At 39.6% G+C, this 19043-nt stretch overlaps 1 protein-coding gene across 2 annotated transcripts in view; it reads right to left on the bottom strand.

Annotated features, from left to right (window-relative positions):
• Positions 1-19043, bottom strand: part of csmd3b (CUB and Sushi multiple domains 3b) — a 493867-nt gene that overhangs the window by 277107 nt on the left and 197717 nt on the right. For both annotated transcript variants that reach the window (XM_088329348.1, XM_088329349.1), the window contains exon 4: positions 16354-16551. In XM_088329348.1, coding sequence (XP_088185474.1) covers positions 16354-16551 — 198 coding nt within the window. The remainder of the gene's footprint in view (positions 1-16353; positions 16552-19043) is intronic.

Genomic DNA, 19043 nt, shown 5'->3' with positions numbered 1-19043 from the left:
AACCAGAACAGATACAAGACCCAATCGCGTGATGTTCTCACACAAGCTTTTTATTTTATGGGAAATGGGGAGTCATGCACGTTAGGAAGCCGGTCTGGGGTGGAAAGACTGGACGCCAGAGACCGACGAGATCGATAACGAATCAGGGTAACGAAAATAAACAGGAGAAATTAGACGGGAACCAAAACTGGAGAATCTAACCAACAGGACAAAAATAGACGGAAAACAAAACTGGAACCCTGGAATTAAACAGTACAAAAACAAACGGGAACAATACCAGACTGCAAATATCACAGCGAAACAGGACAGAACCCATGTCTTGTGGGTTCAGATGCTTTCTACTCCTCAATGGGTGCTGGACTAAAAAAATAATTGAATACAAACAGCTCTATCAAAAGATAATTTGAACGTGTTGTGTTCCTTCAATGACAGGAAATCACTTTGAGACTAAATTTTTCAAGTCTTCCTGCGCAAAGGAATATTTTGCATCATTGCGGGGGGAAACAATTCACGTTTTGTCCCGATTTGAAAAAAAACAAATGGTACATAGGAATACCTTTAAGCTTGCAAAATTATTCCCACGGAAACTGGTGAACATTGTTTCTCCTGCATCACGCTCCACTCAACAGAAATTTCCATCTAATTGGTGCCTATACAGCATGGGAGCAACACGTTGTCTCAAAGTGTCGTCTCTTGATACTGAAAGTGCATTACCTATGCAGACGGGATGCCTCATCACTGGTTTCCCCCCCGCTCACTATTGGAAAAGAAAACATCCATCACGATCGCCATGACAACTAGCGATGGAGCTGTCAATCAACCGGGAAAAGTCTCAACAAACAGGAAGTGGGGGCATCGAGGTTCATCATTACGTGATCCTGCAGGCGCTGTCAGTATTCCTCGTCGACGGGCCCTGATCATAACCTTTAGCCCGTCCCCCTCCCCCGCACCGTCTTTCCAATGTACAAATTGCTTCCCTCGCTTCCCTTCCCGTTGTCAGATAAAACTGTCCATCCCGTCGTCCCCCTCGGAATCCCCTGTTACACACCACCTCGGGCTATGTGTGTGTGTTTGTTGGCAGCCAGACACGCTTAGTGAGCATTAAACTGCCGCACATTTAAAAAGGCACTGAGGTGTGCTGTGAGGGAGGCGATCGTGTTGCAGCTCCCCACCAAAAAACAGTTTTTGTCTAAAAGGGGAGTGGTTAAAAATTCAAGTATTATCAGTTATCTGATTTTTAAACAAATTGAAATTATACAGTGGCGGATAGCATGGTCCTTATTTTCGAACATTTGGTTTTTCGTCATCGAAGACCTGGGTATGGTGTGAAACCATGAGGAAAGGCTTCCTGTGAAGTTTTGCATTGATCACATATTCAAAGGGTACCCCCAAGCCTTTTTAGCACAGTAGTCCAGCAAGGTGTTCCTTATACAGCGACACCACACTACTTCACGATTCAGTTATCGCTGGTTAACTGCTTCACAGATTTTGAATTGAATAGTCGTAATTGGCAGAGAGAAAGAGAGAGACTAAGATTATTAATATTTTTGGGGCCTTTTCATACTTGCACTCCTTTACCTTTTTTCTCCCCAAAGTCTCTATAACACATGTTTCATCCTAGAGTACCATGTCTAGTCTCTTTGAATACACCATTTTACAACATTAGCATCAATTACAATAAAAGCAATTGCATTTCTAATTCAATGTTTTAGGTTCAAGTAGAAGAGGCTAGTTTTTGGCATGGAAAATGACAATGATACTTTTAAGCGTGAAAAGGATGCCGCTAATTTCTGCCTGTTTCCTGCTTCTGAAGAGAAGAATGCTTGTTTTAACCCTATTGATATTGAAAATGAAAAGTATTATTTGGGTGGTTTATTTTCAGTTTTTGACAAACAAGATGATTACTTTTCAGCATAGTTTCTTTTGTGAATTCTATCGTTATTTGATCATACCTGCCTTCATATGTAGTTTTTTTACATTAGAATGATCCAGGCCAGATAACCTGTATGTAGCAAAAATGAAAAATCTTAACCCTTGAAATCTCATTGCATCCTCACGTTGTCTCTTCTTGGTAACTGCTTACACGCTTTTGTATTCACCCAAGGACACTCACTGAGAGTGAACATCCTGAATCATTTAACGACTAAATGAGTCCCTGCTGATTCCAGCAGCGCTACTATACTCCGTTTGAGCTCGCAAATGAGTGATTTTGCGTGTTAGGGCGTGAAGGGAAACTTTTTTGTGCACACATGCGTTTTCAACCGATGTTTGCAAACTTTACAGGGTGTTCCCAAAGTCTCGGTCATATTTCAACATTGAAGATCTCGGAAATTAAAGAGTATATACGAATACGTTTGGGTAGATTCAGAAACATTGTAATCTCATTGTTTACATGAGACGTTCAAAGTGAGTAGCACTTAATCCAAACGCAATCTAATCTCGATATAGGACATTTTAATTGGTTAAAGCATATTATTTCAGGATTTTTAAAACTTTTTTGATGGCCAATTTCAAGCATTTTTAGGACTTTCAAAGCCGGTTTTCCAGTAGGATTAAAATAAAAAATCCGGTGTGAAACTTGATTATCTGGAACACAATTTTGCCGATTTGTTTTCTTACATTTTTTTTCCGTTTTCCCAAATAAAGAAAAATGTTCAAATTTAGCAAAAACGAAATGCTTGGAGCTTAATATTTTTCTCTGTTTATATACCAATTTCCTGTTTATGAGTTAGTAAACCATGATTAATAAAATATATATTTTTTGATGAAGCTGTTTATAACTGTAAACAATAATACAATTCATATATTTGCCCTGTGATCTTTTGACTGAAAACAAGTTGAGACTCAAAAAGGTTGAGAAACATTGCTCTCCAGATAATACAATTGACAAAATACAGTATTTCAACCTTTACGATGTCAATGTCTTAACTTTAGGGTGACACAAAATAATTATCCTTTATTTTATACGACATAAAACAAAAGGCCAGCTAATGCTAATACTGAGCTAGTGCCGTCATGCTGTAGCTAATTTTCGGTATCTGCCCGCCCACCATCGTGGTAAGCGCACATGCCGCAAAAGTGACTGCCGCTATGTGAATCTCCATAAATAAAACAAATGAGGTTGTATCAATAAATAAACAGCAGAGTTTTGTTTTGTTTTCGCACTGTTTGTGCTCCAGCCCGATTATCCTAAAAAGACACTTTCTTTTCAGTTTTAAGACCTGTAGTAATATTGAAAAGTGTGCATAAAATACAGTCATGATTGTATGAGTTTATTATATTATTGCATGGACTTGCCCCGTCTTATCTCTCTGATTTGATTTCGCCCTATGTTCCTGCTCAGAGTCTCTGATAGGGAAATGCAGGTCAGCTTGTGACTCCAAGAGCCAAGAAGAAATAGGCAGGCTTAAGAGAGTTCTTCAACCAATGCTGTGGAATGCTCTGACCTCTGAGATAAGATCTGCAATCTCAGTGGAAGTGTTTGAATCTAGACAAAGTCACAATTCTACCTTATAGCTTATGAAATCATGCTGACCTTTATTTTAATTTGTATTGATCTTGACTGTGTTTTGTGTATTGTTCCCAATCCAACATGGGTATTACCTCCTGTGTGGCCCCTTCTCAAGGTTTCTGATGCTGAGGTATTTGAGTTTTTTCCCTACCCGCATACTGGTTAAGATCAGGGGATAGTGTGATCGTCACCTGTGCAGTCCTTTGAGACATTTTGTGTTTAAGGGCTATACAAATAAATGTACAGTATTACTTGAAAAGCAGCTTCTGACTAACCAACCAGACATAACGGTGATAGACAAAGAGCATAGGATAGATCTGGCGATCCCAGCTGATGACAACATCTGGAAGAAGGAACATGAGGAATTGTAGAAGTACCAAGGGTTTGAATATAAGCTGGAACTGATGTGGAAAGTCAAGGTCCCTATGGTAGTAGGGGGCACTCGGGCCATAACTCCCAAACTGGAAGAGTGGCTCCGAATGATCCCAAGAACAACATCTGAAACCTCAGTTCAGAAGAGCACAGCCATAGGAACAGCTAAGGTACTTCAGACAACTCCCAAACCCCCAAGCCTCTGGTAGAGGACCCACGTCTGAGGATGTTCCAACCCCCCCATCAGGGTGAGGAGGATATTTATATATGTATTTTACCATGGTTTACTGATATTCAGTATTACACCCTCGGGAATAAATATATGGGTCCAATCCTATTGCAGGCTGTCCAGATACGTTCAATTCTCAAGGACCCAATGTAATTAGGGACACAATGGGCTTCAGGCGGTCCCAATTCCTCCCTTGACTGACAAGACAGCAACAACCTCGCAGGTAATGAGAGAAGAGAACATTAGAAGGGATGAGCTTAAACATTTTTTTTCTAAATATGTAGAAGTGTTTCACGCGCGTGTGTGTGTTCCGAAAACTATGTGTTTGTGTGTTGTGGAGTAGGAAGCAGTGAGCATGTCTGTAGGAAAGAGATAAGACCACTTCAAGTGTCACTACAAGACACTACATTGATCTGCAGGAGACGACACGGGGTAGATGAAGGTGGTGGTGGTGGTGGTGTGTTGTGATTAGCGTGAATAATAGACTCCTAAATACAATCCCGCATGAACTTAAATTGTTCTTATAAATGAGCCGGGCTTGCTATCTACCTGCCGCATAAATAAAACCATTTGCAAAATGTGAGGAGCCTGACTGGCGTATTGTTTACGCCGAATCGAGTGCCTTCAAACAGAAGAATTAGGTTTTTTTTGTCATGGCGGCTGCGCGTCTTATGAGTGGGAGGCTTTTATTAAAATTAAACTGTGAAAGGGATGTTAAAATATACGCCGTGTGAAACGAGAGTCGCTATTTAGATTAAAAAAAAATGTATTTAAGCGGGGACGACGATAAGCTATTTTTGACATATTTGATGTTGATTACTGAAAATTCCTGACTACAGAGCGGACATGATAAGGAGCGCCGTGCTGAAATTTCAGAATGAAACATAATTTTGCTTTTACCTGATTGGTCTGTGTGAAACTTGGTTGAGACCGGATGATTTTTTTACCGTGAAATGAGGCTTCTCCTCAAGACTACGTGACCTGTCATGCAGCACGCTCTTTGAAGAAGGGTGGCCATGTCGTGCTAATTTCTGAAAATACACTCAAACTTACTCACCGTACGTCTAATAATTATGAGGCGTTCGAGGCTCTTGTCAAGCGGTCCTCTTTAATGTCAATTTTTGTAGTAAGTGTTTATCACGGATCAGGACCAAATTCAGTTTTCTTAGATTAATTCTCGGAACTGGTGTCTGACCAAGTCACCTATGCAGACAAAATAATAATTATGGGGGACTTTAACATTCATATGAACTCCCCACTCAGTTCACTTACTGTTGCGTTTTGGTCTCTAATTGACACATTTGGTTTTAATCAACTGATTGATTTGCCGACTCATAAAGGTGAAAACACACTAGACTTGGTTCTAACTGGAAGAGTTTCAACCTCAAATGTGACTGTGTTATGGTGTATTACTGTTATTTCTGATCATTATTTAGTTACATTTGAGGTGATGCCTAAATGTTGTGTAAAAGAAACTGAAGGATTCTGAGCTCTCTGATCTTCTTTCAGGAGTAGTTGCGTTGTTTCTCTCATGTAAAGGCTCTATTGACTCACTAATGAATGAGTTTGATGCTACCCCGTATTACTGTAAATGTAAATGTATTTTTGTCGTATATTTGTTGTATATCAAGGTCAGTTATTTGAATAAATGCTTAATTAATTTAAAGAGACATGTATAATATTTGTATTCATCTCCTCTATTATTCATTTCAATACATGAATCATTTTAATAGACACAACAAAATACAAAATGAAGGGTTTTTTTTTAATTCAGGTAAAATAACCAATTAACACATTCAATGCCAAAAAGAAAATTATATTTTATCCCATTCTTTGTGAATAAATGTGTTACACTTAGAAGTGATCCTTTGCCATTCATGATTACAGAATAGTAGGATAGGGTACAAATGTAAAATGAATGATAAAGCGTAATGCTGGCATTATTTTACTTATCTGGTACACCAGAGAAAAGCAAGTCTGCATCCGACCCCTTAGCCAAATGGACAATTATATTTGCAGTATGCACGTATTTGGTTAGCAAGACGACCTGCGTGTAATGAACTCATTTAGGGCGAAAACATAAAAATATGTTTTTTTTTTTTTTTGTTTTTGTTTTTTTTTAGATAAATATCGTGAAGGCTTTGGCGCTGCTGATTAGTGAGTATCAGGCCTCTGTGAATTATTTTGATATGATAATTGAGCTCCAGATGTCAGGAATGGCTTTGATCAGATCTTTCTCAACACATTTAAGAGCCCCCGCGATTGAGAGTGTGTGGGCGGCCCCTGAGTGGCCGAAATCGTGAGATCACGTCACTGGGTGCTGAAAAGTTTTGAAATTAAAGCGCCCTTGTGTTTATGGAAAGCATTGTTTAGGTATTGGAAGTATCAGAAATGCAGGAAAAAAGCATTGAAGTTGAAGTTCTGCTTGATATGCATCCTTTCACAAAAAGCCGTTTTCTCAATTTCTGGGGAGTATTCTCAAGAATCTTAAAAATGTTTAACTGTTTACTAAACAACGGTAAAATCTACAAACAGACTTTTTTTCAAATGAGAAATGTGGGTTTCATCTTTCTTTTGATATGTCCTGTGCATCTTTACAGTAAATATGCTGAATATATACATAGCTAAGGAACATAATTTTCTGTAGATCTTCAAAAATTAAGTCCAAATGACAATTATTGGCTGGCACCGGGCCCGTCCCATTTGAGGGAATATTCTGGCATTGAATGAGTTAAGTGTTGTTTTCGTTACAAGAGCCCCATTGGCCCCTTATTACTATTTACTAACGGCATCAATGTTTTATTTCATTACAACGGTCAATTGAGCAACCATCTATCTATTTATTGCAGTGTCTGAAACTCATGGCAAAAAGTTACTTGACACCAGGGCAAACAACTCTGAAAAGTTGCCTGCCCAGCCATAAAGTTGCCTGCCCCATTTTTCACAACTTGAAACACAATAAAACGACTCATAGCAAAATATATATATATATACATTGTTGCAAAGAATTAAGGATTGATAATCAGAATATATATCATAAAAACACTTTAAAATTAAGTTTATTATAAATATATTTACAACATGCATTGCATGTATATGACATCGCTGTTTTCCATCTGCCATCAGTATGTACCTGTATTTAATCATCTTCAATTATGCAATGTTTGCGTTGCCTCGTCTGCTACAAGCCGCGTGAACTCCTCTTTCCACGATGCTTTTAATGTATGTTAATGTATTGTAGCGTCATAAATTTTGTTTGCTTCTTTCGAATATTTCTTCTGGGGCTGAGGTTTTGGCTTGATTCCTAAACATCCATCCATTTTTAATGTGTTCTCTGTGCGTCTACTTTGGAGAATGATATACAAAAGCACGACCTTATAACGCTCGGGAAAGTCCGGAAGCGCGAAGTTATTCGATGCGGGCTTCTGATTGGCTGCCGAGTATGCAAATTGCCAAACAAACCGAAACGCAGAAATTGCCACACCGAACGAAGATTTCAAAATCGGTATAAAGCAAACGTTTGCTTTGAAAAAAATAAAAAAATGAAAACGAAAGATTTTCTTTTTTTTTTCCTTGAAAAAGTTGTCGGACACCCGGGCAGAGACGTGAAAGATGCACGCCCCGGGCGTCAGGGAAGACATTATTTTAGACACTGATTTATTGTCGTGCAACAAGTGCCGATGAACGTGCGAATCTTATTCTGCAAGATGTCACCGATATAGCCGCCGACGCGAGAAAAAAGGAGACAGGCCATGAAACAAGTTCAAAAATAGAATCAAGATAACACTTTCTACAGCCACCCCCGCAGAGGGTTTTTTTTAGATCCTGATTGTAGCATTTTACAGCAAAGGCGGACCAAATATTCACGTGAAAGGAATCCAACTGCCGAACATCATCTCATGAGTGCCTGTCACCATGGCAACCCGCATTAGTTGCCGGAGACGGGGACTTTACTGAGAAGCAAGACGGCCTTTTGTGTACTCTTAGAAAGTGAATAATGAGAAGCATCAGAGTCTTATGGATGGCATTAAGAGGAGAATGGTGACTGATTCTAATGAGCTCACGAGTCGGACATTTACTCCGTATGCGGAGCTTTTGAGGAGAGTTGTTTGAAGGCTTTGTTTATGAAAAACACTTCCTGTTTTTTGAGGTACTGTCATTTCTGGACTACAAGGTGCACACGATTAAAAGCTGCGTAAATTAAGAACAAACCTAACTTTCTTATTTGTGCAAGCCTCGCTGGATTTTAAGCCGCAGGCTCAAAGCCCAAGTGTGTTATTTTTGGCCACTAGATAAAAACCATTGCCACAAAGCACAGCGTAGTAGCAAGATCCGAAACAAGCATAGCAGCGACCACTAGGTAAGGATTTTACAATATTAAAAGAAATACAAATTTCTCGAATATTAATATTCTTTCTTAAACAATAACATAGAGTGAGAAATGTGGGGTGCATCGTTTGTGGTGTCCTTAAAAGGTATTCCCTTTTTTTTTTTTTTTTTTTTTGCTTTAAATAGCATGTTACGAAATACTCTACATGCCGGCGGACAAAAAAAAAATGATTCTTGAAGTTGACCCATAAGGCTCGCTTCCTGTAGAGCTGTGACGTCATTAAAAGTACACAACAATTTTAAATTGGCACAGTTGCATTTCATCATTAGCCATTTAGGTCGACATCATGGATCATTCAGAAATCATCAGGGAACTTCTGGAATCAGTGGTTCAATTGAAAGAACTGGGGGCCAATATATTTGCAACACTTACTTTTCAGTTATGTCACTGTAAAAAAATAATAATAATAATAAATGTTAATTCTGATTCTGATGTGTACAGTATATATACAATATAAATTTAAATAATCACTGCAACTGTTACTGACAATGAGTAATATGAGTTGGAACACAGAAATCGAAGGATTTAATTATTGTCTGATTTTCTTTTGCAATCAAATGCCTGCAGACGAGTGTAGCTGGAAAACAGACATTAACCTGAATCTTTACTTAGTACTTTGTCAAATTTGATCACAATTCCAAAAACAAACATTGCATTTTACAATTATTTTTTATCTAATGGGAGGTCTTGCTGTTTCCAAAAGTGCCCACTAGAATAAGATTAGTTCACAGCTCTTAAAACATTGCATTCGTGTGTTTTACTTGAAACGTTGTGAAAGAGTTGTAAATGTTTGACTCATCTTTCTAGAAATGAATCCATGATTGTGCACACTTGCAAGTAATAATCCTGCATGTAAATGAATCACGATTAGCTTCCTCACGTTTACCTTTGGTTCTGATTTAAATGTGTACATATTTACATTGGGAATTAATTCGCTAACCAATGTGTCAATCCACATTTGTACCTGTCACTTTAGGTTAAAATTTTTGAAGCCCAATTGTTTTTTTTTCAATTCACGAGCTAAGGGCAGTAAAAAAGCTTGCAATTGGCCAAAAGCGATGCAAATCAGAAGGTCAGAGGCTAACGAAAGCATTGGAAATAATCTGGCGAGTCTGTTTAAATTTTAAGGGAAAGTAGAACCTTAACGCGCACATACATTTTAGCTCCTACATATACAGAGTTTGTTCCCTTCCTTGGCTTTTATGAACCATTTTTTCCCAGGTCCTATTATATGTTATTGTTATTTTTGGGGTCCAGTATGGCTCTTTCAACATTTTGGCTTGCCAACCCCTCAGTCCTAGACCATATAAGAGAGGTTTGTCCCGAACTACACACGCATAAGATCAAGTTATTTATTCAAAAAAGGGATAAGCTGGGTTGCACAGGTCATAACTTGGATTTAACATGTGACAAACTTTTGGAAAGAGGCCGCAGCCCGCTGACCTGCGTTCACGCTGCTAGCTTAACCCTTCTTAGCCTGGCTGTCGAGAGTGACAGAGACATTACTAATCCGCAGACGACAAGTGGATTTTCCTGGCTCCTGGCATCCCACCGACCCCGACTCGTCGTTCCGTCACCATGATAAGTCTCTTGACACACACACATGTATATATATATATATATATATATATATATATATATATATATATATATATATATATATATATATATATATATATATATATATATATATATATATATATATATATATATATATATAAATTATATATACAGCAAGGAAAATAATTATTTAAACAGCCTCCTATTTTGCTATTTCTCCCACTTAAAAATCATGAAGGGGCTGAAATTTACATCATAGGTGCATGTCCACTGTGAGAGAGAGATAAACTAAAAAGAAAAATTCAGAAATCACAATGCATTTTTTTAACATTTTTTTGTGTGATCTAGCTGCAAATAAGTATTTGAAAACCTGATACAATGAATGTGAAAATGTGGTACAGTAGCCTTTGCCTGCTATTACAGAGGTCAAACGTTCCCTATTTTTTTTTACCAGACTGCAGGAGGGATTTTCTCCACACAGATCTTCCCTAGATCAGTCAGGTTTTTGGGCTGTTGCTGAAAAACACGGAGTTCAAGCTCCCTCCAAAATATTTTCAAATGGGTTCAGGTCTGTAGACTAGCTGAGCCATGCTAGAACCTTGATATGCTTCTTACGGGGCCACTGCTTTGTTTTCATGGTTGTGTGTTTCGGGTCGTTGTCCTTTTCGAAGACTCAGCCACGACCCATCTACGACGCTTTTACTGAGGAAAGGGGGATGTTTCCCCCACGAGGTGATATCTTGCATCGGGCTCCACTCCAATTGAGAATGACCGTCATGTTTAGCTTATTCCATTTTTCTAATGATTGCTCCAACAGTGGACCTTTTTTCACCAAGTTGCTTGGCAATTTTTCCAAAGCCCTTTCCAGCCTCGTCGAGGTGTACAATTTTGTCTCTGTTGTCTTTGGACAGCGCTTTAGTCTTCGCCATTTTACAAGGTAAAGTCTTATTGATTGTATGGGGTGGACAGTTGTCTTTATGCAGCTAACGACCTCAAACAGATGCATTTGATTCAGGATAATAGACAGAGTGCAGGTCACCTTCTAATGGGCGGACTAACAGGTCTTTCAGGGTCAGAATGCTAGATGATACTTTCAAATACTTATTTGCAGCTGTATGAAATCAATAATTAAAAAATCATGCATTATGATTTCTGGATTTTTCTTTTTAGTTTATTTCTCTTACAGTGGACATGCACCTACAATGAAAATTTCAGACCCCTCCATGATTTCTAAATGGGAGAAATAGCAAAATAGCATTGTGTTCAAATATTTTCTTCACCGTATCTATACATCGTATATATATTAGGGGTGGGCCAATATGCTTTGGTCAGGATTCGATTGTATCTAAAGTGCTCATTTATATGATGATCCCCGCGACCCAACTGAGGATAAGCGGTGCAGATAATGAATGGATGGATTATATGATGATTCTCGATAATTGTGATTCAATAATATTGCGATATAATTTTTGTTCCTAAAAAACAAACAACTTGAATCAAACACTTTTTGAACAATAAAGCATGAATGATGTTCAAACAATGCATTTCAAAACAATGGATTTAAAATTCATGGGCGCCGACCTTAGTTCTCATTTTTCGCTTTCTTCCTCCATTTTCCAGTGCCGTTTGCTTTCCCGTCGTTTGACATACCAAATCTGACATTACAAAAAATCCGGGGAGGGACGGCGATTTTAACAATGGCCAAAAATGAATCCATACTGTATATATAATTATTCTTTCAATTGGATGGGCTGTGAAGGAATAAATGTATCTTGATTCGTACCTTCAATCAGCTAAGTGTTATCAAAAAACGCAAAGGATGACAAATCGTAAACGTTCACTATTGGGCAAAACTCCAATTGATCCTTGATGTTCTCGTCAAATCAGAGAAGGAAAACACGTCACACTCCTCTTTGTACCTATTTGTAGGGGTTTTAACCTTGCGCCACCAACACTGATTCTGTTGCAGCTCCCATTTTGTTCCCTTTCATCACACCCCCACGCAGCCGCTACTGAACCGGACCCCCTGCTACCTCTGTGAAACCGGCAAAACCGGCACCATGTACACGTGATAGACGCCTACTTCGTGTCTTCGGAAGGACCAGGACAATTAGCCGAGTTGGATCTAAAGACGGGCGGGACTCGTGGAACGTCGGGAAGGGAAGTATGAACCGGCGTCACGCTGAGATTCCTTCGCGAAAACCAGGTTTGAGTCGGGAGAGGGCGCCTGACTCATCGAGAGCATTTGGTTTGATGCCTCCCTGTCATTACTGGTCGCTTTTAATCATAAGTTTATGAGGTTGGAGCTGGATTCTGTTTCTTTGTTTTGTTAACTTATTAAATCCAGAAAATAATAACATTCTCCTTTTTGTACAAGAATCTTTTTCGCGGGAAAACAATTCAATTATGTTGTCAGAACCAGAACAGGAGGAGGACCCAGATGCGTAACGTTTTCAAACAAGCTTTATTTTGCGAGAATGGGCAGTCATCCTCGTGAAAGCAAACGCTAGTGATTCGGCGATCGCTGGGCGGAAGAAGTAAGACCGGTGTGGAAAACAGGAAGCCATAGGCCGACGAGATTGATACCAGATACACGAGCAGATACCGGACAGACGGGGTCGATACCGGACCGGACGGTACAGCCAGGATAGATACCAGATACACAAGCAGATACCGGACAGACGAGATCATTTCTGCTGTGATGAGGTTGTTTGAACCACTCTTCTTAAATCCATTCACTGATTTTATTTTATTTACAGTAATCAAGAACAGTCTCCATATATCAATCAATTATCCAAATAAAGTATCCATAAACAAAATAAACCATATCCCTCCGTAAAGTTCCACCCGTGTTCCTATATTGCATTTTTATCCTATTACAGGTATTCAATAAAATAACCAAAAGTGCACACTCCTCCGTAATTACTCTTTCAACCCTCAACTTCAAAGTAACGCTTTTTGATATAAGGAGACACTCTGTATCAAAGAGGTGCAACTAAAAGGAGTACTTAGTTAACTTTCTTATTTTCAATAAAACCATCAAGGTCTTTTAAACCTCTTAAAACTCCAAATGAAGCACTCGTTCTCTACATTTAAACTGTCAGATATATTACTACATGCATGCCGATACTCATGGTGTAAATCCTCCATGTAAAAACAACAGACTGACCTGTAAAATATAGAATGTTTGTGATGAAAATGTGGCTGTCTGAACCACTCTTGGTGAATCCATTCACTGATCTGATGTGAACAGGAGTGACTCACGCCGAAAAGCACACCGGTGAACAGGTACCTCACAAAAGTTTCTATCCCTGTGACAACACACTGCAGCAATACTGTAAACCATGTAGATAACATAAATAAAACAATAAAAAATGTTTTCAAAACTCATTTGTAAGGTTGTCACAATATAGGGTTTCTTAAGATGTTGGTTCCTTATTTTGAATGTCTGTTGTTTATGTTTTTATTTTGGACATCATTGCCGGTATCAGCCAATCATGTTTCTATTCTTTGATGGCCACACCCCTTGGGGCTGATAATTTTTTTACGTGACCTTGAAGGTTTAAAGATGAGGCTCCTGGGAAAGTTCTTTCTCTGAAAACTCTTTTACCCTGTTTCTCCTTGCAAGTTCAAAATCAATTGATGCAATCTCTCCTCATTTAAAGTGTCTACTAAACTTCTAAAATTTATACTGAACAGGTATGTCTTGGTTTTAGGATGCACTTTGAAGGGTTCGTTAGCCTCTGGGTAAAATACAAAATTTACAAGATCCTTCTTTACACCTTCATGTCCATCCATAACCTTGCCCCTCCATACCTTTTCGACCTCCTTCACATTGACGGGCCATCCTGTACGCTCAGAGCTTTCAGCCGCTCTGCCCCCGAGCTTTGGAACTCGTTAGCGCCTGACCTCCGTAATTCCGCCACCCTGTCCACTTTCAAATCCGGACTCAAAACCCACCTCTTCAGACTTTCCTTTTCATAATCATCTGCTTCACATGCTGCCCCCTTTTTTCTCTTTATTTTTGATTTTGTATTTAATACTTGGTTCTTTTATTCTTGGTTATTTTGTTCTTTGGTATTCTTTGAAAGCGACCTTGAGTGTCCTGAAAGGCGCTTTGAAGTAGAATGTATTACTATTACTATTGTTATCATTATTATAAAGTCAGGGATATCAAACTCAGTTTGACTCTGGGGACGAATCCAGATTTTTTTTTTCCTTAGGCCGCTTGGATCAATAAAAGAATGTAAAACTAAGATGTTTAGCTTACTGTTGTTTTTATCATTCGGCCTAGTAACCTACCCTACATAGTAAAATCATGGATGACGAGCAAGTTTTTCCAAGCATAACACATTCATCACAAAATAAGAAACAAATAATTTTCATGTTTGGCACTGAATGCTGGTTTATTTTAACACCCGAACCAATTTACCACACTATACAACCTCAAGTATGAGCTATGAAAAAAAATATCTAATTCATCGTAGTGGTTTGAAATGAATGAAATACAAATACAAACTAATAGTTTTAGAAGTGCATGGGCAATAAGATATGACCACATCAGCTCAATTTACTAGTCTGGCCCTACTAAAGTTGCCCTCTAGCGGCCATTTATTTTAAAAATAATAACTTTAGAAATAAATTATCTAGTGACTGGTGTCTTTTCTTGACACGCTCAGAAATTTGTGGCGGGCCGGTTGAAATCCTCTGCGCCAATGAACCACGACGTGTATAGCAGTCAACTGAGTGGAACTCGTACCCCATCAACCTTAACACAAATAAATGGAAAAACCTGCATGTATGGGTAGGTCTCCATCAGAGTTGAGGAAACTGGTGGTCATGTGGATTTGGAATTGGGATTCAAGAAGTAGAGGGTTAAGGTTAAAATTTCAAATAATTGTTTGAATTGTGTGGCTGTAGTTATGGTGAATTATGAGTTCAGGATGAGCAGATTGTGGTTTGAATTAAGATGTTAAGATATATATTGCGGACGGAAGGGGTATTGTTGATTTATACAGGAAGACACAAAATTAATCCCTGGATCCAAATTACACACGTACTAAATATTGGACACCTGCAAAGGAGATTGGATAGGATGGCAGTTGGTTATTGTGACGACAATGCCTTACTGCTGTTTGTTGTTTTAACTCTTATGCACTGTTACATCATTGTCACTATCGGCCATTGTTGCTATTCTTTGATTCCCACATCCTTTTTGTGCGAATTTGCTTTTGTAACCCAAGCCATTTAATAAGAACAAAGGGCTGAGTGGAAGGCCTTTAAAACAGGTTGGAAATTCTTATCGGAAATAAGGGTCCTCTCCTGTTTTCCTTGCAAGTTCAGAACCATTGATGTCCTCTCTCCCTATTTTGAGCGTCTACCAAGTATAACCTTATCAGTCAGACAAATGGAAATGGATATAAATACAACTGTTGGGGCAAAAAGAAAACATGGACAGGAGAACTTGGCCATTATGAACAAAGAATATGAAAAACAATCATGGATCATTTCGTCTTTACACACACATAAACATTAGAGCAGGGATCTCCAACATGGTGACCTCAGGTACCAGGGTACCCCAAAGGAAATCTGAAGTACCCGCGGAGCTGTTTTTAAGATAGCTCACCAGTGCTGGGTCATTAGTATTTTCTAGTAGAATGTTTTTTTTGTAGTTTTTCTGTTCCACCTTACTTACAATAATTAACCTGGTATTAACATTGTAAAAACATAGAAATAATGTGGTAAGTTGTTCTTCTAGAAATTCATATTAAACTGGGTGCCCTTTGCAGTAGTTAGTCACAAAAATAAGGTCTCGGCTTGATAATAGTTGGAGAACCCTGCACTAGAGGTAAGATCGGAGGCCTGAACTCAAGCCCGGCTAGAAATTCGGGTAAAATGCCCAACGTTATGTTTAGGCTCGAGCCGAGCTGTTTTATCGCTGACTTTTTTAAATGAATTATTCACCAGTCATTGAGCTTTGTTTCTTTTTCTTTGTGGATGATCTGCACCTTGGCGGCACTGTCAGACCCTGATAAGCAGGCGTGTGGCGGAGTCAGCCCATATCACTCTTTGGGTTTGCTCCGGTCTTTCTCCTTCAAATCAATTTCATTTTGTCGGGCTCGGGCTGGTACGGGTTTTAATACCCACGGGCTCGGGTCGACTCGGGCTGGAATTTTTTGCAGCCGATCTTACCTCTACTACACACTCACATGCATAAGACATGCTTGTCCCCCTTACTCCATTCAATCGAACTATGGAATTACAAAAAAGTACGTCAGGCGGTAGGTGTACCTCGGCAGATGGGGGCGGGGAAGTCCCACACAGCCGTGTTGCCAGCATTAAGCAAGCAAGTGAGCGTGGCGTGTCCGTCCAGGACATAACCGGACACGCAACTGTAGCGCACGCTGTCCCCCACGGCGAAACGTCCGCCGCCGCTTAGCACAGCTTTCGGGGGGATGCCGGGATTTCCGCAGGATGTACTGTGAAGCTCTGCAGAAATACAGAACAAGAGAGGGTTTTAGTTTAAGGCAAGGGTTGGGAACCTATGACTCGCGAACCAGATATGCCTCTTCTCATGAGTATATATGGTTCTGAGCTAAAATTCTAAACATGCACATTTATCCTTTAGTCACACGATTTCATTAATACTGTTCAAGTTTATTGCATGCATCGGCTACCTAACACCAGTCACACAAACAGCTCTGGTCCAGTAAAAAAAAGGCACATTCTCAACTACAGTTTAAATCAAGGCAGGACGACGTTATATATTCCAAGGGCAAACCATGATTTCTTATCTTAAGTATAAATGTATGAAAAATGAAAAACAGCTTAAGGAAATCGTAAAAGTCAAAATTACAGTATTCTTTACAAATTACAGATTTCATTCCCCCTATGTTCCTGCTCATAGCATTCACGTGGAAAAGAGTGGTCTAGCAGTGATTCCAAAAGCCAAGAAGAAATCAGGAGGTTTAAGAGCGTTCTCCATGCCGGTGCTGTGGAATGCTCTGCCCTCTAAGATTTGATCCTCAATCTCAGTGGAGTGGGCCCCCTGGGCTTAAAACACACTTATATTCAATAGCGTATCATTTATGTTGACCTCAGGAATCCGTCAATCGAACATTCAGATAATAACTAAATTTCACATTGATGATGACTGTGTATTGTCTGTACAGCCTTTGAGACTTATTGTGATTGAGAACTACCAAATAAACACGACTTGACTTATTAACCAAAATAAATATCCGTAATTATCTCAGGGGCCACAATGACCACAAAACATAAAATGTTTGTACTGTTAATAATTGCATCTTCATAATTTAGATGTAAACAAAAGTGTGCCTTGGCTCAGAAAATGTTGCAGAATACTGCTCTAGAATAAGCAGGGTTCGTACACCTTTTGGGGCTAATTTAGGCACTGTTCAAGCACTTTCAAGACTAGCTTTCTTTTTTTTTCCAGTACATTCAAAGGAAACAATCCACTGCCGATCAAAATAACGTGTTTCTTTTTTTTTTAACTTTCATGACTAAAATAAATGTTGCGCTTTTTTCATCGGTTCCTATCAATAATCTACAATCTTTTTGTGTCAATGGGCTGTAACAAACTGGTGGCACAGCGGCTGAGTGGTTGGCACGTCAGGTCATGGGATCAAATCCAGCTACCAACCTTCCTGTGCGAAGTTTGCAAGCTCTCCCTGTGCTAGTGTGGGTTTCCCTCGGGCACACCAAAATCATGCATGTCAGGTTAATTGGCCGGTCCAAATTGTCCTTAGGTGTGAATGAACGAGAGAGTTGTCTGTCAATCTGCACTGCAACTGGCTGGCAACCAGTTCAGGGTGTCCCTTACCCACTGCCCCAAGATGGCTCGGATGGGCTCCAGCACTCTGGCAACCCTACTGAGGAAAAGTGCTGCAGATAATGGAATGGGCTGCTAAAAAATGACATGAATTCTGCCCTTCTGCTTCAACAATGCACGCGCAACTTGGCTACATTACACTTGCTTACAAACACGGGAAGGTGTTTGGTGGTAATTGAGTTGAATACTGAAGACATTATACTAACATGCTGTGTGTATAAAAAGCAGAAAAATGAGCCATATTTGGTCTCATTTTAATAATATTGATTGCTCCGAAGCAGAGTGCATTTTATCTTTCAATTTCAGAGACTGCTTCACATGAAAACTTGGCAAAGGCAACAATATGTATCATTTTCCTGACCTGAAATTGCACCATTAAAATCCAAGAATATATGGATTTCAAGAGCCCGTATGAACCCTGAACACGATTCCGACGCCACGCAGCAATTCATCTCGATCGTTCTGATGAGTAGCGCACGAATCCCTGCAGGAAGCCAGACTTTCACACTGCGCCAACAGGAGCCAAGGCCCGTGAAGACGAGCAGATGTTTGCCTCCGCCGCGTCCTGCGAGAACATTTGTGCGCTCCCCGGTCGCGGCGGCCGGATGCCAAGAAATCGTATTGAACTTCTTTTTTCCTTGCCTTTTCCTTTTTTAGATTCAGACGCCGAGGAAAGCGCAGTCGCTGGGACGGAACCGACTCGTCTGGCGCTTCCTTGACAAGTTCTTCAGTTCTGTCAAGGTGCGGGATGTGTCGAAAGCAAATGGTCTCTCGGGAGAGGGGCCCCATTATGAAAAGCAGAATCCCTCGGCGCGAGTCAAAGATGTCAGATGTCATGGAGATGGGGAAAGGAGGAGGTAGGAAGGGGCGAAACGGTTGCTGGATAAACAACCGGCGCCTGAGCGAAGTAAGATGAATTTTCATGTGCTTTACTGCGATTCTTTGAATTGTCCTGCTTAGCTGTTCACACTTACAATCCAAACCATCATATATAAGGCACACAAGTTATAAGGTGCACTTGTAGTCCAGAAAATACGGTAATTGCTAAACTAATAGTCCAGAGTGCCTTATATGTATATGTAAATAAATGACAAATTGACATTTTGGGCAGTGCTTTGTAATCCAGTGA

Source organism: Urocampus carinirostris, chromosome 2, assembly GCF_059441175.1.
Source record: "Urocampus carinirostris isolate Australia breed hairy pipefish chromosome 2, RoL_Ucar_1.0, whole genome shotgun sequence".
In the NCBI taxonomy this organism is placed as follows: domain Eukaryota; kingdom Metazoa; phylum Chordata; class Actinopteri; order Syngnathiformes; family Syngnathidae; genus Urocampus; species Urocampus carinirostris.
The sequence above is the reverse complement of the archived record's forward strand: the minus strand, read 5'-3'. Positions and strand labels throughout refer to the sequence as shown.